This window comes from Barbus barbus, assembly GCF_936440315.1.
Source record: "Barbus barbus genome assembly, chromosome: 9".
Classification (NCBI taxonomy): Eukaryota; Metazoa; Chordata; class Actinopteri; order Cypriniformes; family Cyprinidae; genus Barbus; species Barbus barbus.
In genome coordinates this window covers 9,631,815-9,658,144 of record NC_136737.1, presented here as the reverse complement: position 1 = coordinate 9,658,144, position 26,330 = coordinate 9,631,815, and the positions used below count along the sequence as shown (strand labels likewise).

Genomic DNA, 26,330 nt, shown 5'->3' with positions numbered 1-26,330 from the left:
GTGCTAAGGCCCTGATATACCTTAAGTGAAATTGATTGGGGGGAGTGTGTGTGTGTGTGTGGGGGGGGGGATTTCATTCTGAAATCTGGACAAAAAGTCAATTTGGACTTTATTTCAGTTGTTCCAAAAGTTTGCAATGGCTGTTAAACCCTTTCAAACCCCCTTTTTTTTTGACATGGAAGTCTTTTTCATTTCTTCAATCTGTCAAGGTCAGCTATAAGTAAAAACAAGATCACACTGCTGCTTATTACTGAAGTTGTACTTACAATCAAAAGTCTGTTTCCTGAAATTGAAGATCTGCAGATATTTTTTTTTACTGTTTAAAATTTATTTACTTCCTAGTTAAAACGTATTCTTTCCCTCTTAAAAGAGAGTAAATGAGCATAATGATTTAACTAAGCTATACATATTTTCATATGAAAATATAACTTCTTAGATATTGTTCTTTTGGGAGGAACTCCATCTCAGTTTTTCTGTCAATTGAAACCACTGGTCCAGAAGATGAACTTTGTTCACTTCAGAACTTTGAACAATGCTTTTTTTGTATAAACATGTTTGCTGGCAAATATTTTGTGTTACCCTGAGGAACTGTGCATCCAGTTCTGCAGGTGAGCAAAAAAATGTATAAAGGGAGCGCAAAATTAAAAGTTTCTTGGTGGAAATCAAAACTGCAAGCACACTCAAAATATAGTTTTCCACCAGTCTCTAATTCTTCCTTGTCCTACAATAAAACATTGATGATAAAATGAGTTCTAAGTTCAGTCAATGATTAGTCTGTGAACAAATATAAAAATTAAATAAAAGTAAAAACAAATGAGATTCCTCTCTTTATTGGCTTGTTCTTGGTAAATACGTCAAAGTGGTAGAGCTGAGTTTTTGTTCACTGGCTCTTAGTTTTAGGTTGTTTTTACATGAAACGTGGTTTATCAGACTAGAATGAAGATATGGTGATGGTGTGGTTTGCTTCAGCTGTTCACACCAATGAAATGAGCTTTAACATGCAGTATACAAAGTAACTTAAGAAATGCAACATTGTAAGTTTAACATCCACGTCTCTGATGCCAACCAATGTGCATGCCTATATAAATAAAATTCATTTGAACAGTTAACAGTGTTATAAATTACCCTCATCATATATCTTTTCACAGGTCTTCAGACAATATCAGATCTATACTCACTTCACTTAGATCTTCACTCAACCGTTTTTAAATAACTTATTTAGTTTGTGGTGTAACCATGTTTTCCTCTCCTCACAAATTTCCATGTGATAGACCTCGTTTTTGGACCCATTTCTCTTGGATTAACTGATTAATTTTAAATAACGAAGAACAGAACAAACTGAGAGACTTCCAATGTTAACTTAGGTCGCGAAGCCTGTGTGATCAACTCTCAGTCCTGAGGAGGAACATTCAATGCACAATATTTCTCTTTGTAAAATTCATATCTGTTTAATGAAAATAGAGATATTATACTTAAGCACTATGAACATGCACCAAAAAAATTAAATAACTTAATGACCACATATTCCTAATTTTCTATGGTTTGTCCAAACACCACAATTAAATTACAGGCATTCCCCCAGCCATGACATGTAGTTTGTTGGATCAGAAAAGAAGAGACAATGAGCCTGGGGTGGAGATGAAGAGTCTTTTATTAATGTCTCTTACTAGTCAAGTGTCAGATAAGAAATGGCTCATGAGAAGAGAAGAAGTGGCCCAGAACACAGAAATCACTACTACATATATCTCCCTCTGTGCCTGCTCAAGCATTAGCATACTTCCCAGTTCCTGGATGCACCATGTACTTGTTGATCAGCTCTTAACAGAAACATAGGAGGTAGTTCAGCCTTGCATATAAAACTATGATTATATGTTACACAGTATGAGAAGAAAAAAGACTGAAAATAAAAGTATATACGATCCAACATTTACAATATGCCAATACATAATACAGTACAGTACAAAACAATGGCAGAAAGAAAGATGATAACTGTTAAACAAAAAGCATAATACTATCCAGACTGCTGTCTGTGAAAACAACAACTTCAATAAATGCTGTCAACTGGCAATACTAAAGACTGCTTAGTGGCTGATGTAGTGAACAGACTGCATCTTACGTCAGTCAAAGCTTTGTCTTGTGTACAGACACAGGCTATTTGTCCATTATGAGACAGAATGACACATAACTTAATACAAATTTAAATAAATATATTTTGTATATAGACTGTAAGAAAAACAAAATATATGCAAAACAAATGTAAAATTTGGTATAAAATGATTTTATAAAGAAATAAAAAATAATATATTGATTATATTATACTTATTTGAATCTGTGTATATGTAGCACACAATAATTAAGAAATAATTAACAAATAATTCATTCATTTCATAATTTGAACAGTTTTGAGCACCGTTATGAGCAATATTTTAATTGCTTAATTAATGAATCCAAGCATCTTTATGATGTAGACCTTAAACTGAATACTAAACGAACAATAAATATTTAACATTATTCACGTGCTTCTATTAATACTGCATTATTTCATTTGAAGGTCTTTTTCATCTGTAAACTTTCGATATGTTAAGCAGCTATTTGAAGTTGTAGTAGTTGTAAGTTTAGCATTTTTGTTTTTTTAATTGCAGTTTAGCAATATCTCGGCAAAATTACCACCACATATAGATTTATTACAGTACAAAATTGAGAACTTCTGAGGATTCCTCAGCTGACGGTGACCTTTTCTTGTTCAGTTGATTCCACAGGTTCCTCCTGAGCTTTAGACCAGGATGTTAACCACCCACCAAAGCTACCAATGTAGTTCACACCAGCTCTCCAGCTGAGCAAATGTTCTTTCTCCAGGCTGTAAAGAGGAATCAGAAGAGAACAACGGTGTTGAGTAGAACAAGTTACTACAGTATATTTCAATTACTTTGAGTACAAAATAGACTGTAACAAAGATTACATTTCTGTAATCAGTTTAGTAACTGATTTTAAACTTTACAATATTTGTTTGAAATATAATACATTTAAAACAATTTACAAGATGTTTGTTTGTGTTAACGTGACTGCAATAAATGGATGTTTACTCACCTCAGTTTGCAGTTTGAGTCTCGCAGCATGTCACTGAGCTGCTGCTTTGAGTCTCCTATTTTATTGTTACTCAGATCAAGCTCTTTTAAAAACTGCAGTGCTTTTGTTTCAGCCAAAGACTGAGCCAAACAAGCAACATCTGTAATGGCACAGTCATTTAGACTAGAAAGAGAAAGATAAAGAGACAGAGGAAGAAAAATTATTTTTACTTTCACCCAGAGGGCACAGTCACGCATGTGCACTTGCACTGTTGCTTCAGCAATACATGCGTTTCTCCCACTCAGTCAACCACCGTGAGTGAACGAGACAAGATGAATGAAAATGCTGTTCACTCTCTGACAGTAGATGGTGCTCAAGGAACAGCGCTTTCCCCAAAAACCCCATAAATAAAATAGACTGCACTTTTTGTTTCTGACAGGCATGTTTCACAGAGAAGAAAGGAAGTCAAACAGTATTTACGTGTTTTCAAACAGCCATTCAGCTTTTTGTATTCACTGTGGTGCACTGTAAAACCTGATAAGTTAAGAATAATCAAAACATTTGAGTAAAGAAACTCAATTTTTTTTTTAAGTTAGTAGAGCATATATAGTCTTGAAGTTTTGCTGTCCATCCTCAACCTAACCACAGGCTCTACTCTTCACCACAATGGAAACACTACAAAACCAACATAACAAAAAGCTATGTAAATCCTAACATAACACAACATTTAAGTACTATCATATGTCTCTTTGTGTTAATCTTGTGCAAAAATTCACAAAATAACACTTAATTCCTACATTTATTTTCCTTGTTGTCTGATGCAAACATGCTTGGAACTAGAAAACACAAATAAAAGTACAATCAAAGTGTCAGAGATAGAAGGTTCTGCAGGAACACATTCACTCTTCTGCCACTTATCAATATTATTTTCTGTTAATGTTATTTACCATTACAGTTACTCTTATCACAAACATAATTTCTTACATTAAACTAATATTCAATCAAATGTTTTTTTTGCGCTCCTTTGCTTACACTCTGTCTGGGTTGAGGCACATGTACTTTGCTGAAACAGTTACCCCATTGTTGTTCGCTCTGTGGCCTCTGCCACTTTTTTAAGTGTCTTATACTTACACATTTTTTCGTGACTGTTAGTGATGTTAGTGTTACTGAGGTTCTTTGTGCCACACTGCACTTTTAAAACTAATCTGTAATGAAATTTAGTTTGTTACATCTCAGGTGTTTATTTCACATCTTGCTTTCATAAGATCACAAACCACAACAGGAAATATTTTCCACAAATATAATGTGAACCCAGACTCGTTGTGAGATATTGAGTAAAAGCGTTTGTTAAATTGCAATGTTGAAATGATTTTAAGCATTTTCTTTGTCACTGACCTCAATCTCTCCAGTTTACAGTGTGAATTATTCAGTATGTCACACAGGATCTGCACTCCTTTGTTTTCTATTTTATTCCCACTGAGGTCCAGCTCTCTCAGATGTGATGGGTTTGAACACAGTTCTGAAGTCAGGATGAGACACTGTTTCTCTGTAATTCGGCATCCACACAGACTGAAGAAAGAGAAAAGACAATGAATCAGATCCATGTTAAGTTTGTGTGAGTTAAATGCATCATAACTAAATGTCATATAGCACAATACACCAGAAAACATGAAAACCTATTTACAGAACCATAAATAAATTTCTAGCAAGGATTTGAGGATACTAGATTCAAACCAAGTTTGGACAATTATCACTCAGCCGCACTACCAGATATGTCTTCTACGTGTATTTACGCTTTTATTTGAAGGAAAACAGTGTATCCGGTAGTGCGGCTGACGCAGAAGAGCGTACATTGCTTGCGTCCAGTGAATATTCTCCAAAATGGTGCTACGCTGAACCAGACGAGACGAATTGTTGAATAAATTCGTTATTTTTGTTTTTTTGCATACAAAAAGTATTCTTGTAGCTTCATAACTTTACGGTTGAACCAATGATGATGGCAGATGGACTATTCTGACGATGTCTTTTTCAGACTTTTCTGGGCCAAGACAATCAATGGCCACAGCCATATCTCCCTGTAGCCCAAGACTGGTTGCCCACTGAAGCTAAGCAGGGTTGAGCCTGGTCAGTACCTGGATGGGAGACCTCCTGGGAAAACTCCTGGTTGCTGTTGGAAGAGGTGTTAGTGAGGCCAGCAGGGGGTGCTCACCCTGCGGTCTGTGTGGGTCCTAACGCCCTGGTATAGTGACGGGGACACTATACTGTCAAAAAGCACCTTCCTTCGGATGAGGCGTTAAACCGAGGTCCTGACTCTCTGTGGTCATTAAAAATCCCAGGATGTCTTTCGAAAAGAGTAGAGGTGTGACCTCGGCATCCTGGCCAAATTTCCCATTGGTCTCTGACCATCATGGCCTCCTAATCATCCCCTTACACTGATTGGCTTCATCACTCTGTCTCCTCTCCACCAATAAGCTGGTGTGTGGTGGGTGTTCTGGCGCACTATGGCTGCCGTCGCATCATCCAGGTGGATGCTGCACACTGGTGGTGGACGAGGAGACACCACCCCTCACAATGTAGAGCGCTTTGAGTGCTTAGAAAAGCAGAAAAGCGCTATATAAATGTAATGAATTATTATTATTATTATTATAGTCACAAGCCTCCTGGTTTTCATCCAAAATATCTTAAATTGTGTTCCGAAGATGAACAAAGCTTTTACAGGTTTGGAACGACATGAGGGTAAGTGATTAATGACAAAAGTTTCATTTTGGGGTGGAGTAATCCTTTAATACAGCACCATCTGTTCAAGAATAAAGTTCAACATAAACATATACTCTTTAAATTCCAAAGTGGGGGTAAATATGCTTTTATCAGTGTTTTATGATAAACGTGACTCTATATTACATTGCGACTACAGTAAAAGAGCATTATTGGACTTGAGGATGTTAGAATAAACCAGAGACAGACGTGATCGTTGTCATGCAGTGAATCGATATTTAGATCTCTGCAGAGCAAAGGTGGGCGTTTCTGAATTTGTGGGTGTTTTCAAACTGCTGGGTTTTTCTAAATCATGCAATGAAAATGACCCCCCAGTGTTCATTTTGACAGCAAATTTTGATTTAGTTTTAGTCATATTTTAGTCATCTAAATTGTTTTTAGTTTTAGTCGACTAAATCTACAGTACATTTAGACGGCTAAAATGTAATGGGTTTAGTTACAGTGTGTAACATATCTGTTTCTGTTTAGTTTCCTTTCTGCCCTTATTTGGTTTTTCCTGTTTTAGTTCATGACCTAGTTTTGTTAATTAGTTATATTCTTCACCTGTGTTTGATTAATCATCTTGTTTCCTCATTTGTTCCTCTCCCTTTATAAGTCCTCAGTTCTCCCTCTGTGTTTGTCCGATCTTGAGTAAATATAGTGTCTTAAGTGTGTTGAAGCTGTTTATTAAAGATTCCTTTTTTGTTTATACCTTCGTCTTGCGCCTCTGTGACTACAACCACTGACCGTTACAGAAGATCGGACCAACACAGAATATGGACTGCGCCTACCTGCCTCCCGAAGAAAGACTCCTCCAGATCGCACAAGAGGGCCGCTCCATAGAAGAGTATTTGGAAGATTTCCTCCAGCTCGCCCACCGCGTGCCATGGAACGATGGCATGCTGAAGGTTGTCGTCTGGAGCGGCCTTGATGACAACCTGTTCCTCCAGGCACCACCTGCCTCTACCCCGGGCTCCCTGTAGCAATACCTGGAGTTGGTGCTATCCCTCGCGGGGTCCTCTTTCATCGTGGAGGAGGTTTATACAGTGCAGCCACCGCCTTCGACGGCGATGAATGTTCCGCCCGCGGCGAAGAGGATACCGCCGCAAATGGCGATGAACGTTACGCCGTCCGCGGCGAAGATGGTTCCGTCCAGCCCACCTGAGTTCCCGCTGGTTCCGTCCAGCCCACCTGAGTTCCCGCTGGTTCCGTCCAGCCCACCTGAGTTCCCGCTGGTCCCGTCCAGCCCACCTGAGTTCTCGCTGGTCCCGTCCAGCCCACCTGATTTCCCACTGGTCCCGTCCAGCCCCGCACCTCCCGTGCGCCCTCTAATGTCCGCGCTGCAAGAACGCCCTCTAATGTCCGCGCGGCAAGCGCGCCCTCTAATGTCCGCGCTGCAAGAGCGCCCTCTGACGTCCGCGCTGCAAGAGCGCCCTCTGACGTCCGCGCTGCAAGAGCGCCCTCTGACGTCCGCGCTGCAAGAGCGCCCTCTAATGTCCGCGCTGCAAGAGCGCCCTCTAATGTCCGCGCTACAAGAGCGCCCCTTTGAATCCGCGCTGCAAGAGCGCCCTCAAGTATCCGCGCTGCAAGAGCGCCCTCAAATGTCTGCGCTGCAAAAGCGCCCTCCTGCGTCTCCGCTGGTCCCATCCAGCCCTCCTTCGTCTCCGCTGGTTCTATCCAGCTTCGCGCCTCCCGTGCGCCCTCAAGTGTCCGCGCTGCAAGAGCGCCCTCCTGCTTCTCCGCTGGTCCCGTCCAGCCCTCCTTCGTCTCTCCGCTGGTACTATCCAGCTTCGTGCCTCCCGTGCACCCTCAAGTGTCCGCGCTGCAAGAGCGCCCTCAAATGTCTGCGCTGCAAGAGCGCCCTCCTGCGTCTCCGCTGGTCCCATCCAGCCCTCCTTCGTCTCCGCTGGTTCTATCCAGCTTCGCGCCTCCCGTGCGCCCTCAAGTGTCCGCGCTGCAAGAGCGCCCTCAAGTGTCCGCGCTGCAAGAGCGCCCTCCTGCATCTACGCTGGTCCCGTCCAGCTCTCCTTCGTCTCCGCTGGTTCCGTCCAGCTCCGCGCCTCCAGAGCGCCCTCAAGTGCCCGCTCCTCCAGAGCGCCCTCAAGTGCCCGCTCCTCCAGAGCACCCTCAAGTGCCCGCTCCTCCAGAGCGCCCCCAAGAGTCCGCTCCTCCAGAGCGCCCCCAAGAGTCCGCTCCTCCAGAGCGCCCCCAAGCGTCCGCTCCTCCAGAGCGCCCTCAAGCGTCCGCTCCTCCAGAGCGCCCCCAAGCGTCCGCTCCTCCAGAGCGCCCCCAAGCGTCCACTCCTCCAGAGCGCCCCCAAGAGTCCGCTCCTCCAGAGCGCCCCCAGGAGTCCGCTCCTCCAATGTGGCCCCCAGAGGGGAACTTTCCCAAATAAATTTTGGGGGGGGGCCATATAGTCTCAGTCTGTGTGGCCAGGCCAAGGGCCAAGGCCACGGAGCACCCCGATCCGCCAAGGCCGCCCAAGGACCCCGATCCGCCAAGGCCGCCCGAGGACCCCGATCCGCCAAGGCCGCCCGAGGACCCCGATCCACCAAGGCCGCCCAAGGACCCTGATCCGCCAAGGCCGCCCGAGGACCCCGATCCGCCAAGGCCGCCCGAGGACCACGATCCGCCAAGGCCGCCCGAGGATCCAGATCCGCCATGGTCGCCCGAGGCTCCTGATCCGCCATGGTCTCCCAAGGCTCCAGATCCGCCATGGCCTCCCGAATCTCCAGTCCTGCCATGGCCTCCCAAGGCCCCGGATCCGCCATGGTCTCCCGAATCTCCAGTCCTGCCATGGCCTCCTAAGGCTCCTGATCCGTCCTGGAGGCTTCCCTGTCATATCCTGGTCCTGCTCCAGCCTCCAGGACGCCCGCCCCCCCCTCCCCGATGTTACTGTTACGGTGCGGGACGCACCTTCCGGGAGGGGGAGATACTGTAACATTTCTGTTTAGTTTCCTTTCTGCCCTTATTTGGTTTTTCCTGTTTTAGTTCATGACCTAGTTTTGTTAATTAAGTTATATTCTTCACCTGTGTTTGATTAATCATCTTGTTTCCTCATTTGTTCCTCTCCCTTTATAAGTCCTCAGTTCTCCCTCTGTGTTTGTCCGATCTTGAGTAAATATAGTGTCTTAAGTGTGTTGAAGCTGTTTATTAAAGATTCCTTTTTTGTTTATACCTTCGTCTTGCGCCTCTGTGACTACAACCACTGACCGTTACACAGTGCTATGCATTTAAACTGCATTTCTCTAATATTTCCAAACTCATTATATAGGTTTGATATTAAGGTTTTATCATGATAGTCACGGATTTAATTGTGGTGACACACAACATGCCTTTATATTAAAATGAAATAAAACCACTTCTCATAAAGAACAAAAACATGGTCTTTTCAATGAAACACTAATGGTTATATAGGCTAATTATGCATTCCTTAAAACAACTTTTGTGAATGCAACTCTTCATTCTTTCAAGCAGACATATTTATTTCCATAAATAAATTTAGAGTCAGCCGGCTGTTCTCAGAGGGCCATCGTGGTACTTTGATGCCACACGTGACAGTGACGTGGCGTCAGCGCCATCTCAAATCAGACAAAACTTCTAACCAGCATGCACTGCTTCAAGTCAGATTGTGATCAATCTGTGCAGCACAGCATGAAGTCGAACACACCTAGTGACTGCATCAAAGCTCCAAAACAAAAGGCTAGTAAAGTATGTTAAAGATATGATAAAGATTTTTGGTCCAAATTATCTTTAAGGTGTCTGGTGCTAATATATGAATTCACAATTATTACATTTTTTTGAGTGTTGTCATAAAATCAGTAAACATGTTGATGGTCAAAATTGGGACTGTGGGATAACAGTTAGGCTGCACTAAAATGTTGCAATGACAAAATATTGCACTAAATTTTAAGTTCAAATGTTACAAATAAGTTACAATATTGATGTTGTAATAGTGGTAGCACTAATATAACAATTTTATTATATATTTTACAATCACAATTTTTAAATATGTTGATGGTTGTATTTTTGTTGTTGTTTATCTCAGTATTCCTATCAATGTTATATACGTGTTTTTATGCATAATAGTAACCTTAGAATATGATCAAACTGTTTAAAATAGCTGTTTAAAATGTAAAAAAATAATTATTGATTATTTCAAAGAGTTACGAATGACACATCATCTGGATATTTTCATGTCTGGAAAAAAATTGGGATTAAACGGGTTAAGTGAAGAAAGCAAAGTTATATTAAATTTACTGCATGTTTGTTACTTTTGCTATTATAAAATCACAGTAGTTTGTGTTTACTTCATAAGTAATCCTCCAGAAACATGCATTTAATTACCTCTTAGATTTCATGAAAAGCACCATCAGTGTAACTCTGTCAGAATAATCTATTGTCATGCAAGTTTTTGAACAGTGTAATGATACTAACTGTAGTTTTTCCAGTTTGCATTGTGAATTGCCACACAGAACACCAAGGTTTTCAACTCCAGAGTCTCCTAGTTGATTCCCACTGAGGTCCAGTTCTCTCAGGTGTGATGGGTTTGATCTCAGAGCTGAAGTCAGGATGAGACACTGTTTCTCTGCAATACTGCATCCACACAGACTGAAGACAAGTGCAAAAACATTAAGTTCACATGTGAGTTAAATGCATCATGAATGCACCTTGAGTATGGTTAGTAACCCTAACCATACTGTCACTAATACACCAGTAAAAACCTGAAAACCTAATTATATGACCATAAACCAAGAAACCATACAAATTGTGCTTAATAAAAACTGATTTAGTGAAAAGAACTATTGGTCCTGTAAAAGCCATGTAACTGTCAATATAATCTACTGTCATTCATGTCACGTTAGGTTTTTCGTCTGTTTTTTTTGTTGTTGTTTTTTTTCAGCATATGAAAAATTTTTACAGCCAAATTTCAAATCCTCCGAAGTTTGTTTTAATTTTTTTCTACTGACACACATGAATCATCAGTCCATCAGCTAATAGCGTTATAAACTTTAATCACACTGTAACTGCTGTACAGTACAATGTTACTAACTCTAGTTTTTCCAGCTTGCATTGTGGGCTCATCAGTAGATCACTGAGGTTTGTTGCTCCCAACTGGCCTAGTTCATTCCCACTCAAGGCCAATTCTCTCAGGTGTGATGATATTGATTTCATAGCTGAAGCCAGAGCTGAACAATCTTCAGCTTTTATAGCACAGTACCTTAACCTGCATTCAGAGAAATGAGATAAACTTTTAATTTTGTTTCATTAAAATACCAAAATACAAATTTCGTTGTTGTACGTGAATGTTCCTCACCTCAATCTTTCCAGTTTACAACGTGAATCCTTGAGTATATCATAAAATTTATTCACTCTTTTGTGCTTAAGTACATTTCCACTGAGGTCCAGTTCTCTCAGGTGTGATGGGTTTGATTTCAGAGCTGAAGCCAGAAAGACACACTGCTTCTCTTTAATATTGCATTTACACAGCCTGAAGACAAAAACAGAGGACAATGGTTCAGATCCTTGACGACTGTCTTATAAAAACTGCAACAGTAGACAAATCTTCCATATAGTCTATAGTTGAGTTGTTAATTGATTTTTAAGTTTTGAATGAAGAATCTGCTGTTTTCTTCTTATTCATTTTTTTTAAACTACAGACATACATTTTTTGTCTCTTATCCATTGTTGCAGCAAATGTGAATCTCATAATATTTCTGCAGAACATGTACACAACCAAAACATTTGATCAAATACTTTAAATTAAATTATTTCCTATTAAGACACCTATTATTAAAGGTGACAGAAATACAGTTGAAGTACATATGCAGTGTTAGGGTTCAAATACTGTAAACTGGACCTGTTTAGCTAAACAGTGACTTTTAATCACACTGTAACTCCTGTACAGTATAATAATACTAACGCTAGTATTTCCAGCTTGCATTGTGGGTTCATCAGTAGATTGCTAATGTTTTCAAATCCAGAATCTCCTAGTTTATTCTCACTCAGGTCCAGCTCTCTCAGATGTGATGGGTTTGATTTCAGAGCTGAAGTCAGAGCAGAACAACCTTCATCTGTCATATCACAGCCTCTGAACCTACATTAGGAAAAGAAGAAAAGCATAAAATAAAACATTCTGCAAAGACAAATGAAGAGGGATCATCTTTATTTCACTAGATCACAAAATACTCTCTCACAAAATTTTCTTTACAAGATAAGTATAAAGTGTCACTTTATACAAAGTGATTTTGAGCATTTTGTTTCTTGTATGTAAATGTTACTGACCTCAATCTCTCGATTTTACAGCGGAAATCAATTAGTAGATCACATATGTGCTTCACTCCTTTGTTTTCTATTTTATTTCCACTCAGGTTCAGTTCTCTCAGGTGTGATGGGTTTGATTTCAGAGCTAAAGTCAGGATGAGACACTGATTCTCTGTAATACTGCATCCACACAGACTGAAGACAAAAAGAGAAAGAACAATGAATCACATCTATGAAGATCATCTAAGGTTTTGGAGGATTTAGATCATTTGCATGACTGTAATTTGTCATTTGAAAGTCACACTTGAAATTCTCTTGAACAGCATTTATGAAACATTAGTTCTATTCCAGGTGCATTCACTTGACAGCAATTTTAATACTGGTTCTTCTATGTTAATGTCACCCTTCGGCTCAATGGGGGAAATGTTTAGGACTGCTGTTCCCAGCTATATACAGTAAGGTTTCATTAGTTAACCAATTTAGTTTAGTTTAGTTTATTTATTTATATAGCACTACTAAAAGAACCCCAAGGGTTACCCACAGTGCTTTACATAAAAACAAACAACTATATTAGTTAACATGAACTAACGATGAAAAATACTTTACAGCATTTTTCAAATAAAAAGTTGTATCTCTTAACATTGTGCACTGTGAACTAACATGAAAAAAACAACAAGTGTCAGTCTGTGTCTCTTGTTTCCCCGCCTCTCGTGTCCATATTTGGCCTTCCTGTTCCTGTCCTCGTTCCATGTTCATTAGTTGATTAGTCCCTAGCCCTGTGTTTAATTACTCCCCACCTGTTTCTGTACTTCCTCGTTGATTTCCTAGTGTTCCTGAGCCCTGTGTCTCCCTGTCTCCCGTGTCCTGTATTGTTCGACTATTCCCGAAGCTCCATGTTCTATGTTGTGGATTTCAATAAACCAGGCTACTAGAATTCTCCGTGTCTCCTCGCTCCTTGCTCCAGTACAGCGTGACAGTAATACAGGACTGAACAACAGTAAGCGGCGTCCAACCTTTTTTTTGTTTTAGTTTTTTGAAAAAGTGTTTTTATTTGTTCTAGTGTTTGCTCCGCGGCATGGACGCCGCCTCCCGCTTCGCCGCCCTGATCCGCAGGGATCTCCCCTTTTACAAGTTCGCAGAGGGCTTCTGCAAGATCGCCGCGGTGGCGGCGTTGGATGACCACTCTAAATAAGCTGTTCTGGCTCGGGGCTAATTACCACCGTCCCGTGGACCTCCCAGACACTACCGGCCTGAGCTGGAGAGAGGGGATTTACTGGTGTCTGGGAAGCGTCCGGGCCCGAGCCAGCCCGCTGCCGTTCGTGGCTTCCCCAATCCCTCTGCAACTCGCGCTTCCAGAGCGCCCCGCGAATCCGCGCTTCCAGAGCGCCCCTGCGAATCCGTGCTTCCAGAGCGCCCTCCTGTGCCTGCGCCTCGCAGGTGCTCTCCTGCGTCTCCGCTAGTCCCGTCCGGCGTCTCCGCTGGTCCCGTCCAGCTTTCCTGCGTCTCCGCTGGTCCCGTCCAGCTCAGCTCCTCAAGAGCGCCCCCAAGTGTCTGCGCTTCAAGAGTGCCCCCAAGTGTCTGCGCTTCAAGAGCACTGGGGGGCACTCAGAAGCGCCCCGCTTGGCCCCTGGCCTCCCGGGTCCCCTGATCCACCCTGGCCTCCCGAGTCTCCTGTCCGGCCATGGCTCCCGGAACGGGCCCCGCCCTGGAGGCCGGTAGCCCTGCCCCCTGATCCCTGGAGGCCTCCAGAGCGCCCCCCCCCCCCCTCCCCTTTGGATGGTGTATGGCGTGAGGACACGCCTTCCGGAGGGGGGCATCATGTCAGTCTGTGTCTCATGTTTCCCCGCCTCTCGTGTCCATATTTGGCCTTCCTGTTCCTGTCCTCGTTCCATGTTCATTAGTTGATTAGTCCCTAGCCCTGTGTTTAATTACTCCCCACCTGTTTCTGTTCTTCCTCGTTGATTTCCTAGTGTTCTTAAGCCCTGTGTCTCCCTGTCTCCCGTGTCCTGTATTGTTCGTCTATTCCCGAAGCTCCATGTTCTATGTTGTGGATTTCAATAAACCAGGCTACTGGAATTCTCTGTGTCTCCTCGCTCCTTGCTCCAGTACAGCGTGACACCAAGATTAATCTGATCCAGTGTTCATTCATTAAAGTAGTTTAATATGTGTGCTTGCTGCAAAAATAATTGAATAAAAACTGTCCCTGAATTTAAGCAGGACTAAAGGATTAGTGTGAACGTCAGATAAAGACTGGTGGCCAATCAGTTGGTAGATCACTAATTTGCTTTGTTCTAAACTGGGCATTAAACTGTTTTGAGGAGTTTGTAAGTTCTGGAAGAAAACCATTGTTCTCCCTCTTCAGTAAATGAAATAAATACGCCTTCCGGAGGGGGGCATCATGGGGGAAGTCGTGGCCTAATGGTTAGAGAGTCGGACTCGTAATTGAAAGGTTGCGGGTTCGAGTCTCCGGCCGGCAGGGATTGTAGGTGGGGGGAGTGAATGTCCAGCGCTCTCTTCACCCTCAATACCACGACTGAGGTGCCCTTGAGCAAGGCACCGAACCCCCAACTGCTCCCCGGGCGCCGCAGCATGGCTGCCCACTGCTCCGCGTGTGTGTTCACGGTGTGTGTGTGTGTGCATTTGTTCACTACTCACTGCTGTGTGTGTGCACTTGGATGGGTTAAACGCAGAGCACCAATTTCGAGTATGGGTCACCATACTTGACAATACGTCACGACGACATTTAATTTTAAATACTGACCCAAGATCAGTGTTGGGCTAGTTACTCAAATAATGTAATTACTCATTACAAGTTACTCCTTTCAAACTCAATGTTACTTTATTTATTACTTTCTGGCAACAGTAATTAGTTGCACTACTAGTTACATTACTTTTCCTTCACGCCCCACAGAAGTTGTAACTGTGTATCTTACACATAAAATTCTTCTAGAACGTTACTAATAAGATATTTCTTCCTCATCATTTGACCAAAATCCACATTGGATCGCAGTCAGAAGTTATTACAAACACCCAATAGTGATTGATATTGACATTCAAGCAGAAGTGTTGTATTAATCTCATTAACCGTCATGTGAGGCTTGAAGTAATTTTTCCATTACCCATGTATACGATTATATTTCATTATGTATTTTATAAAATCATAAGTTTGTAAGAAACTGTTTAATTTTCCAAAAAGATTTTCAATTATAGTAATATAATGTACATGCTGATCAGAGGGATGTGGGTGGGATATAATGCCAGAGTAAAGTAAAGCCACAACTTACACATCAGTGTTTAAATCATCTTTTTTCCTGACAAAATCAATATAATACAATATTTCTATCTGCTGAATGTAAGCTTTTCTATATTCCAAGCTTGCCTGTAAAATACTTGAGTAGTTTTACTTGATTACTGTACTTAAGTATTATTGTGGTGGATTTTTACTTTATTCAAGTACAATTTAAACTGACTATATGAACTTTTACTTGATTACATTTCTGAAGAAAAAACTGTACTTTTTACTCCTTACAATTTTATTTAAACTTAAAAAGTACATTACATTTTTATTTTATCTTATGCACATTAAATATGAGAAATGGAAGCTCAAAAGTGTGTGCTTGATGTGAGAACTAATGATCATTGTTTTCACACATCAAGCACAAACACAGTTATACTTCAATTATGACTTCCATCAGGTAAATGTCTGGCTTCAAAAGTTCACCATCAAATCTGAGGAAGCATGTTGAGGTAGCAAAGTTGCTACCTTTTTGTTTTCTTTCTGTATTCTTTCTGTTTTGATAGAGCCATTAGCTGTGTAATATATTAGCTGAATGCACAATATTTTTTATAAATGCAGTGATACAAATTTAAATATAATTAATATTTTTGTGGGAATTATTTTTTTAATTAAATGTTACAGATCTCCAAAAAAGTGTTTAAATGAACATTGTATGTTTACTTAATTGTAATTCATGTTTAGTAATGTTCTTACCAGGTAGTGGATAAGTTGTATTAATAATGTTATTATATAACGCATTGAGTAGGAATTTGACTCTCAATTAATATTTTTTAATCTTCATAATTACATGATTTGCTCATTAGTTCATATAATTAGTGGCAAAAATTATGTAGCAATATTTGCTGAGAAAACAACCCCCCCCCCCCCAAAAAAAATGCCCCAAATAAACATTATTATTATTAAATAAACAAAATTATCCTTTAAGACAGTGACGTAGACAACACACAAAAAAGTGGCCTTTCAAAACATTAATGTTGTATGTTTTAATTCTATGACTCTCCTCATTAATTTAACACATTCTGGCATTCTGTCTGGAATATGTTTCTAACCTCTGCATCACACTGTTATTAAAAGTGATAGTTCACCCAAAATGTAAGATTCTCATGTCGTCCCAGATGTTCAAGATTCAAGAGTTCAAGAGTTTTTATTTGTCACATACACAATTATACAGAGTATAACCAGCAGTGAAATGTAGGTGTTTATGATGGAGTTTCCTTTTAATCTCTTTCTTTGCAATTTTTGTGTGTGTGTTCCACTGTGCTGCATTTTAATTGTCATTGCTGCACTAGATATACGTGTTTGACCTGTTCCATTACATTTTGTTTCATTTTCTCCCTTTAACCAAACTTCTGTATGTCTGTCAGAAAAAAAAAGTACTTCTACTTTTTTAATACTTGAGTACAATTTAAAGTTGTACTTTTTTTTACTTTTACTCAAGTATGTTTTTGGCCAGATGCTTGTACTTTTAATTGAGTATCTTTACTTTCACTTGAGTAAAAGTTTTGAGTACTTTTTACATCTCTGTTTTGGTAATCATTATTTGATTGTTAGATTTTAAATCAGCGGGGTTGAGGCATCAAAAGTAACTAAGTAACTAAACTGTTTTATGGATAGTAACTGTAATATTATTAATAAAATCTTATTAGTAATTAGTTACACTACTAGTTAATGCAAAAAGTAATATTATTACAGTAACTAAATTACTAGTAATTAGTTACTGCCCAACACTACCCAAGATCAAACTGACTTGGCCTACTTTTAAAGCTAAATACCATTTTATAATTATTTGTGTTTTTAATGGCCTGTTTAATTTTAATACCATACTGAATACTGAACCCATTGTGACACCTATGGCTCAAACAAATGATAAAATAGTATTATCAAATACATGTTAAATGATTTAAGATACTCACGTCAGTGTGTGGAGTTTACAGTGTTTATCCTGCAGTAGAGCAGTGATCTGATTCACTCGTGTGTCTCCTAGTTCATTTCCACTCAGATTCAGCTCTCTCAGGAGTAATGGGTTTTCACCCTGAACGTTAATCACATATTGGCAGGCTTCATCTGCAGCAGGACCCAAAAACCTGCAAAAGTAGGATTCAGTTTATTTCTGAAATAAATATCCAGTGCCTTACAAAACATGTTGTTAAGACATAATTCCTAATTATTCCTACTGACAAGCTCTAGTTACAGTTTTACTTTGATAATAAAAAATATGACTTTTTGAAGTCCAAATATTTATTTTAATTAAAAAGTGTAACAGACCAATTGGCCTGAGAAGTAGAAGGGCAAAAGATTGATTTTCAGTACAAATATGGGCAGTGACGTTAGCATTCTGATTGGTCTCAATATCTTTCTAGACATGCTCTAGACATGTTTCTGCATGTTTGAGAAGAACTGGAGACTCACAGATCTGCTGCAGAGTGATACAGTGTTGAGAATCTGGGCTTGATGGAAATTAAATGCGTTCAGAAAAATGTAATACCAAACTACTGAATATCCCAATAGGTTCTGGCTGCAGACTTGCACTTGCACTCTCAGACACTTGCGCTTCCGCGAGTGATGTCACTTGCAGTCTTTTTAATTTTTTATTTTGTTCTATTTATTGATTTTTGTTTGAATCGCTCAACATTTTACAACAGTAGCCAGGTGGTGAAGACAAGAAAAAAGAAACTAAATTACAATGTCACTCGCAATCGCACTACCTGCGACGTCACTTGCATTCGACACGAATCGTGTGCGTTGCCAATGGAGACAAGACGCTGTGGTTCTTAAACGATTAAAACCAATTTAGTACAAAAATGAACATGGTCCTGCAAGTTATCTGTAGGAGAAAAAGACAAGACCTGCAAATCCTTGGCAGAACAGCAGAATATGAACGCAATGCGCAAAGTTTGTAGAAAACCATAAACACTTAATATGGCTTAATGTATTAAGATACAGTAAGTGCAATTAAAAGATCAAATTCGATGTATAATTATTATTAAATGTACTACAAGGCAAGCAGACGGCCATGAACATAATATGCAAATTTTTACTTGTCCTCCCACACAGCAAAATGCTTACTGTGGCATAATGGACTAAATTTAATAATAATATAATAATAATAAGCGACTTAAGGGTATTCTGTAGTCTTTGACTAAGATGATAAAGACAATTCATAAGCATATAAGTCTTATTGACACAAAGATACAGACCAGCAGATATGAACTGCATTATGAAATGCATTAAGTGATATTAAAAGGATGCAATGCGTTAAATTGCATTGCGTTCATATTCTGCTGTTCTGCCACGGATTTGCGGGTCTTGTCTTTTTCTCCTACAGATGACTTGCAGGACCCTGTTCATTATTGTACTATTTTGGTTTTAATCGTTTAAGCACCACAGCGTCTTGTCTCCATTGGCAACGCACACGATTTGTGTCGAATGCAAGTGACGTCGCAGGTAGTGCGATTGCGAGTGACATTGTAATTTAGTTTCTTTTTTCTTGTCTTCACCACCTGGCTACTGTTGTAAAATGTTGAGCAATGTTGACGTCACTCGCGGAAGCGCAAGTGTCGGAGAGTACAAGTATTAAGAGTGCAAGTGCAAGTCTGCAGCCAGACCCTTCTGCAATATCAGCACAGCTATAATGTCTATTTAAACTGTGCTGTAGCTTGAACCAAAACTAAACTGTGCTGACATTTGTCCCCAATAGCACAGAACAGTTAGATGCACCAAATTGCAGATTATTGTATTACTGAAATAATATTTTGTATGAATATTGAGCCTGCATATCATTTATATTGTATTATTTTATCACGTCTCACCTCAGTGTGTTCAGTTGATAGTTTGGATCCTGTAGTAAATCATTGAGCTCCTTCACTCCTGATTGTCCAGGATCATTTCCTGTGAGATCCAGCTCTATCAGGTGTGAAGGGTTTGATCTCAGAGCTGAAGCCAGAACTTTATAACCTTCTTCAGTGATACTGCAGTCTAAAAGTCTAGAGGAAGACAAAAAACAATGTCTCAAATGTATTCAGTTGCTCATTGAGTAAAAACAAGATTTCATTTTTCAGATTATGATATTTATAATTGTCTGTGCCCAAAAAATGCAACATGTGCCAATGTTGCCAAAACGTTTTTAGACAAAAGCATACTACTGGTTTTTACTACTGTAAAATATATTACTGACAGAAATTTTCTGTTCATGTTTAAATTCTCCATTTTCAAACCTGAGTATCTGCAGTGTGCACTGTGAATTTCCCAGTAAAGTGGATATTTCAGTCACTCCAGAGTTTCCAAGTTTATTTCCACTCAGATCCAGCTCTATCAGGTTTGAAGGATTTGAATTAAATGCTGAAGTCAGAGCAGCACAACCTTCTTCTGTAATACTGATGCAATTAAACCTGTAGAAAAGAGAAAAACAAATAAGCATTACATACAATTGTGTATGTTACTATTTTAGTCCACCAACATGAGATTTGCATGATAAATATTTTTATTAGTTGGACTTTGTTGTACACATTGACTAAGATACTTACATCAGTTTTTTCAGACTACACTGTTCATTCTTAAACAGAGTCGAGAAGATCTTCATTCCTGAGTTTCTGACTTTAGTCCCACTCAGATTCAGCTCTGTCAGATTTGAAGGGTTTGAATTTAAAGCTGCAGCCAGAACACGACAATCTTCTTCTGTGATATCGCTGTTATTCAGACTGTTAACAGAAAATACAGATACAAATAAAAACAGTTTCAACTAAATATTTACCAAAAAATTCAACACGCTCTGGTAAACGATTCATAACACCCAGAAGCAAGTTCAAAAGTATTAAAAATTCTCATGATAATGATAAAACTTACATCAGTGTGTTGAGTTTACAGTGTTTATCCTGCAGTACAGCAGCAAGATTGTTAAATCCTGAGAGTCCTAGTTCATGTTCACTCAGATTCAGCTCTCTCAGGAGTAACAGGTTTTCACCCAGAACTCCATTAACATACTGACAGGCTTCATCTGCAGCAGGACCCAAAAACCTAGAGAAGAGAAGATGAAGCAGGATTCAGTTAAACTAAACTTGGGTGCAATAAAAATAGCATCTGATTCTGATGGGAAACAGTGAGAAATGGTTTATCTTGAATTTACCTTGACACAAAGGATTGATTCAGTGAAATAATATTTGTATTAATAATTCAGCATAATGTCATTTATATTGTATTATTTTATCGCGTCTCACCTCAGTGTCTTCAGCTGATAGTTTGGATCCTGTAGTAAATCACTGAGCTCCTTCACTCCTGATTGTCCAGGATCATTTCCTGTGAGATCCAGCTCTATCAGGTGTGAAGGGTTTGATCTCAGAGCTGAAGCCAGAGCTGTATAACCTTCTTCTGTGATACTGCAGTCTGAAAGTCTGAAGAAAGACAAAAACAACCAAGTAAAAAACAAAGTTCAAAACATGACTTCATCATTACTATTAGCATTCCTCACACCAATTGGATACTTATATTTCCCAGCACCTCAAAAATGCAATCTGTTTGTCAATACTTTCTAAATCAGACATGTTTTTCACTACTGTAAGTAACATTAATGAATTGTTCCTTGTTACACAATGCCGGTTTACAGACCAGTTGCTTTAGCTGTACACTCATTCATGTTTCAATTAACCAAATTCAGACCTGAGTATCTGTAGTGTGCATTGTGAATTTCTCAGCACACTGGAGATTTCTGTTACTCCTAAGTTTCCTAGTTGATTCTCGCTCAGATCCAGCTCTCTGAGGTCTGAATTAAATGCTGATGCCAGAGCAGCACAACCTTCATCTGTAATACTGATGCAGTTCAACCTGTAGATGAGAGAACAACAAATCTATACATATACACACAATTACGCAACTAATTGTTTTAGCGATTACTTTTATCCACTAATATGAGATTTGCATGATAATCATACTGTAAAGTAGCATATACATATATATATATATTGGATAATATTTTTGGTAATATATATATATATATATATATATATATATATTAGAGCCCGACCAATATATAGTTTTGCTGATTTTATCGGCTGATATGAGCCTGTCACAGATATATCGGTATATGCGAATATGCCGCCGATATTAACTTTTTTTTTCCCCACAGAACATATAGACCTTTTTCTTGAGTAAACGATGTGCACCGCCATTACACAGATGAAATTCTTATAAATGGTGTATTTACTTAGTTTCCCAGCAGAGCGTGCTCCATTGTTTGCTACTGGCAACCCAGGTCAGTGTAGTGTAGAGATGCGCGGATGAGCTCAAACTTCACGCGAGTCCGCTGCTTCAAATTGTCCGTCTGTCACCCACCCCACCTATATTTGATCTTCACATTATAATGATTCTAATTCTTAGTTTAGCATGATTATATGATGAACAGATAGTTCATTTTTAACAGCAGACATTAGAGCTGATCTGCGCATCAATGCACGCGTTTGTGGCCACCGGAGCTGATAACGGCAGTCAGTGCTTGTGCTTATATCAGTCGCGCCATGTCCCAGAACTCATGCTTATTACATCGTGATATCACTCATGCTTACAAAGCATAGTTTGTCAGTAACGTAGCAGATTGAAAAGTTAGTATCTTTCTGCAGTCCAATAGACGGCAATGCGGTGGTGGCTTGTGTCTGTTGAATGGTGATTTAAGGCTACATTGTCACCTAGTTGGTAAGATGCTATGCTATAAAGCATTGGTCTCAAACTCAATTCCTGGAGGGCCGCAGCTCTGCACAGTTTAGCTCCAACCAGCACCAAAATAACACCTGCTTGGAAGTTTATAGTGATCCTGAAGAGCTTGATTAGCTGGATCAGGTGTGTTTGATTAGGGTTGGAGCTAAACTGTGCAGATCTGTGGCCCTCCAGGAATTTAGTTTGAGACCAATGCTATAAAGTAAATAAAAATTGTCCCTGTCTTTTACTCTCAAAATGAGCATATCATACTCGTTTGCTCATTAGTAGAGTCTATGATTTCCTCAACCTCGATGCAGAAAACGTGGACGGAAGTGCGGATCCAGTCATAACAGCGGAATTTACTGTATAACGCGGAATTTCACGTAATGTGTCATATTTGTGATGAATAAATAAAGAACAGGTCAGTATACTTAAATCAAATTGCAATAGTGTCTGTGAATATTAAACTGCAAAATACTAGGCTATTTAAATACGAATCCTCATCTTCTGCATGTTCATTTGATTACCAGAAAATACACAACACAGAATTTGTGGAAAAAATATATATTATTCATTACTATTCATTTTAGATGTTTATGCTTGGAAAAGCTGTGCTTCCTGCACAAACCTGCCCCTGTTGGACTGGCAGTAGCTTGTTGCTTGATGCTTTGTGTCTTAAAGTTATTTATAAGTGATGTGAAGTGTACTGTTAAGTGCACCGATGTCAGGCTCATTTTGGATAATTAAGTTTATTGTTAAATTATTAAATACCCTGCCTCCCTGCAGGGTACCCTGATTGAGTTATCATTGCTAAAAACTGCACAGGGACCTTTAAGTCTCCGTAGTTCACATCAGGACTATAAACTACTGTGCCTGAGAGAGCTCAATGCATTGCAAAATTGCAAATAGAAAAAAAACCACCTGCAAATTAAGAAACAGCTTCATCAATTTGACAACACACGTGCTGCGAATGCACACAATACAACCAAATAAACAAACGCACTGAAAACAGAAAAAAACACCTGCAAATTAAGAAAACAACTTCATCAATTTGACAACACACGTGCTGCAAATGCTAACAACACAACCAAATAAAGAAACACACTGCAAATAAAATTCTTTATTTGGTTGTGTTGTGAGTATCTGCAGCGCGTTTCTTTATTAGTTTGTATTGTCAGCATTTGCAGCACCTGCTGTCAAACCGAATGAAGATGTTTTCTTGATTTGCTGGTGCTTTTTCTATTTGCATCTGTTTTCTGAAGTTGCAGCACATTGAGCTCTCTCGACCACTGTAATAAACACTTTGCTACAAATCTGGTGAAATGCTGTAAACATCTGTCCACAAAAATGTTGGAAATTCTGCTAATGTAAAATTATGTGAACCTTCCAAATGCCCGTTATAAGCAGAGTAATTAATGGGTTACACTTTTAAAATACTTACTTCAGCTTTTCCAGTCTACACTGTACATTTTCAAACAGAGTCAAAATAGTCTTCATTCCTGAGTTTCCCAGTTTATTCTTACTCAGATTCAGCTCTTTCAGATTTGATGGATTTGAATTCAGTGCTGCAGCCAGAACATGACAACCTTCTTCTGTGATATCGCTGTTATTCAGACTGCAGATTTGAGAAAACAGATTTAGTTTCATCTTAATATATCCCAGTATGCATTAGTTGACAGTTGAAAATTGCTGGTAGGGATGATGATGATGATGATAAGCACATTACAAAAGTCCTATATGGTCTTTCAGTCAGCACTCTCTTATAAAAGATAGATAAAACACATCTAGCAGCAAGATTTTAAGAGTCACTGTAACAAATATATATATAAAAAAACTTACATTAGTGTTTTGAGTTTACAGTGTTTATCCTGCAGTAGAGCAGCAATCTGATTCACTCGTGTGTCTCCTAGTTCACATCCACTCAGATTCAGCTCTCTCAGGAGTAACGGGTTTTTACCCACAATTCCAGTAACATACTGATAGGCATCATCTGCATCAGGTCCCAGAAACCTAAAGAAGGAAAGATGAAGCAGGATTCAATTCAGTTTTCTACTAAACTTGATTTACTTTACTGCAACAAATTGTTTTACACAAATGTTTTTATAAATAATTTACTTGCACATTATTTATTTTGTAATACTTCATCACATCTCACCTCAGTGTCTCCAGTTGATAGTTTGGATCCTGTAGTAAATCATTGAGCTCCTTCACTCCTGATTGTCCAGGATCATTTCCTGTGAGATCCAGCTCTATCAGGTGTGAAGGGTTTGATCTCAGAGCTGAAGCCAGAGCTTTATAACCTTCTTCAGTGATACTGCAGTCTGAAAGTCTACAGAAGAGGTTTTATTACAATCAAATGTATTATATAATTAATGTTACTACAAAAACGGGTAATATCAAAAAATGTCTAATGTATTTTGTTTATTCTTTCCTCTTCTGGTCAGACGAGAGAAACATGATTCATCATCTGACACAAGCATATCTTTCCCTCTTCTTTGGTTTACTACAGTAATTTTTCTTTGATCAAAATAAATAATTTGTAAAACTCAAAAGAGATAGTTATTGTTATTATTAAAATAACAACACCTGAGTTTCTGCAGTGTGCAGTTTGTATTTTCTAATGCGTTCTGGAGTTTCTTCACTCCTGAATCCTGCAGATTATTGTTGCTCATGTCAAGCTCTTTCAGACTGGAGTTTGATCTCAGGACTGTAGCGAGAGCTGAACAGCTTTCCTCTGTTAGACCACAATCACACAGCCTAAAATGTTCAACAGGAGAGGGAGAATTTACAAACACAAAGTGCTTGATTCCAACATTCAGTGATTACTGAGAACTGTGTTTAGATCACCTGATTTCTTTAACATAGATTAAATATGCAATAAAAACTACATTTAAAAAAACTTACTGTAGTGTGTTGAGTTGACAGTGTTTATCCAGCAGTAGAGCAGCGATCTGATTCACTCGTGTGTCTCCTAGTTCATGTCCACTCAGATTCAGTTCTCTCAGGAGTAATGGGTTTTTACCCACAACTCCAGTCACATACTGACAGGCTTCTTCTGCATCAGGACTCAAAAACCTGCAGAAGAGACGAAGAAGGATATAATTTAATTCCCAAATAAAAAAACATTTAAATAAGATGGTTATTTCACAAAAGTATGAAATAGTTTATCTTGAATTTACTTGAATGCAGTAGGTTTGTATTAGTGAAATAATATTTCTATAAATAATTCACCTGCATTTCATTTATTTTGTATTATGTCACCATCTCTCACCTCAGTTTCAGTTGACAGTTTGGATCCTGTAGTAAGTCATTGAGCTCCTTCACTCCTGATTGTCCAGGATCATTTCCTGTGAGATCCAGCTCTATCAGGTGTGAAGGGTTTGATCTCAGAGCTGAAGCCAGAGCTTTATAACCTTCTTCAGTGATACTGCAGTCTGAAAGTCTAGAACAGGAATGAAAATGTAAAATGCAAATCATTAATCAGCTATTCTAGAATTTAACTCTTTTAACACCGCCAGTGTTTTTGATATTTTTCACTAAAATTCCATTATCCTCGAAAATTATAGTTTTATAAACATATGAACATGCAATACATAAAAATAAAGAACAGAGCTTCTAATTTTAAAGAAAATTATGTTTTTCTATCAACACTTGAATGTAGGTAAGTTTTGTAAAAAAGCAACATTTTGAGCAAAAAGCTGAAAAAAAATCATGTTTTTATCATAGACTGCATCTGGATCATATTCAGTACGATGATCAAAGCATAGAGGAAGCAGATTGCTTCCATCAGCACTCCGAAAGCTTTCACAGTCCTTTACCACTTCCTGGATTGACATTTTACTCTATAACATTAGGTAGTTTTGCTTTATATGCTGTTTACTGTTGATGATCACATTATTTTTAATATGCATCTGCTTACACATGAGATCGCTCGTTTCTGCATCTTCCTCGTCTGTGTTTTTGATTGGGAGATTCTGGTCTCATTTAAGAGATGCATAATAGCGTCACTGAGCATATAACAGTGAAAACACGGAAAGCTATAAAATCTCATGTTTGGCGGGAAGCGTTTTCTCATGAAAGACAAGATAAATTGTCAATGGCGGGGAAAGAGTTAAAAATATAAATCGCTAAAGACATCTTCTACAATGAAAAGTGAAAACTGATCTACCAAGTACATATGCAAGCAAAGTACATATGCAAGCAAAAGGCCCAGAGACCTTAAAAAGGTTAGACATCAACTCACTTGATAATCTTACTTTCACTT

General features: G+C 39.1%; 2 protein-coding genes across 2 annotated transcripts in view; both read right to left on the bottom strand.

Moving 5' to 3' along the window:
- Positions 1-1,640: 1,640 nt before the first annotated feature.
- Positions 1,641-26,330, bottom strand: part of LOC306874981 (NACHT, LRR and PYD domains-containing protein 12-like) — a 123,303-nt gene continuing 98,613 nt past the window's right edge. Inside the window, exon 26 of the mRNA XM_079425323.1 lies at positions 1,641-2,857. Coding sequence (XP_079281449.1) covers positions 2,719-2,857 — 139 coding nt within the window. The 3' untranslated portion in view covers positions 1,641-2,718. The remainder of the gene's footprint in view (positions 2,858-26,330) is intronic.
- The window catches only part of LOC306874567 (NACHT, LRR and PYD domains-containing protein 3-like), a gene marked incomplete at its 3' end in the record, with an annotated part of 38,889 nt that continues 15,642 nt past the window's right edge, over positions 3,084-26,330 (bottom strand). The window contains exons 13-21 of the mRNA XM_079424710.1: positions 24,971-25,141; positions 24,653-24,823; positions 23,508-23,681; positions 21,035-21,199; positions 20,225-20,395; positions 19,906-20,079; positions 19,597-19,770; positions 4,462-4,635; positions 3,084-3,249 (exon numbers count right to left, since the gene is read on the bottom strand). Coding sequence (XP_079280836.1) covers positions 3,084-3,249; positions 4,462-4,635; positions 19,597-19,770; positions 19,906-20,079; positions 20,225-20,395; positions 21,035-21,199; positions 23,508-23,681; positions 24,653-24,823; positions 24,971-25,141 — 1,540 coding nt within the window. The remainder of the gene's footprint in view (positions 3,250-4,461; positions 4,636-19,596; positions 19,771-19,905; positions 20,080-20,224; positions 20,396-21,034; positions 21,200-23,507; positions 23,682-24,652; positions 24,824-24,970; positions 25,142-26,330) is intronic.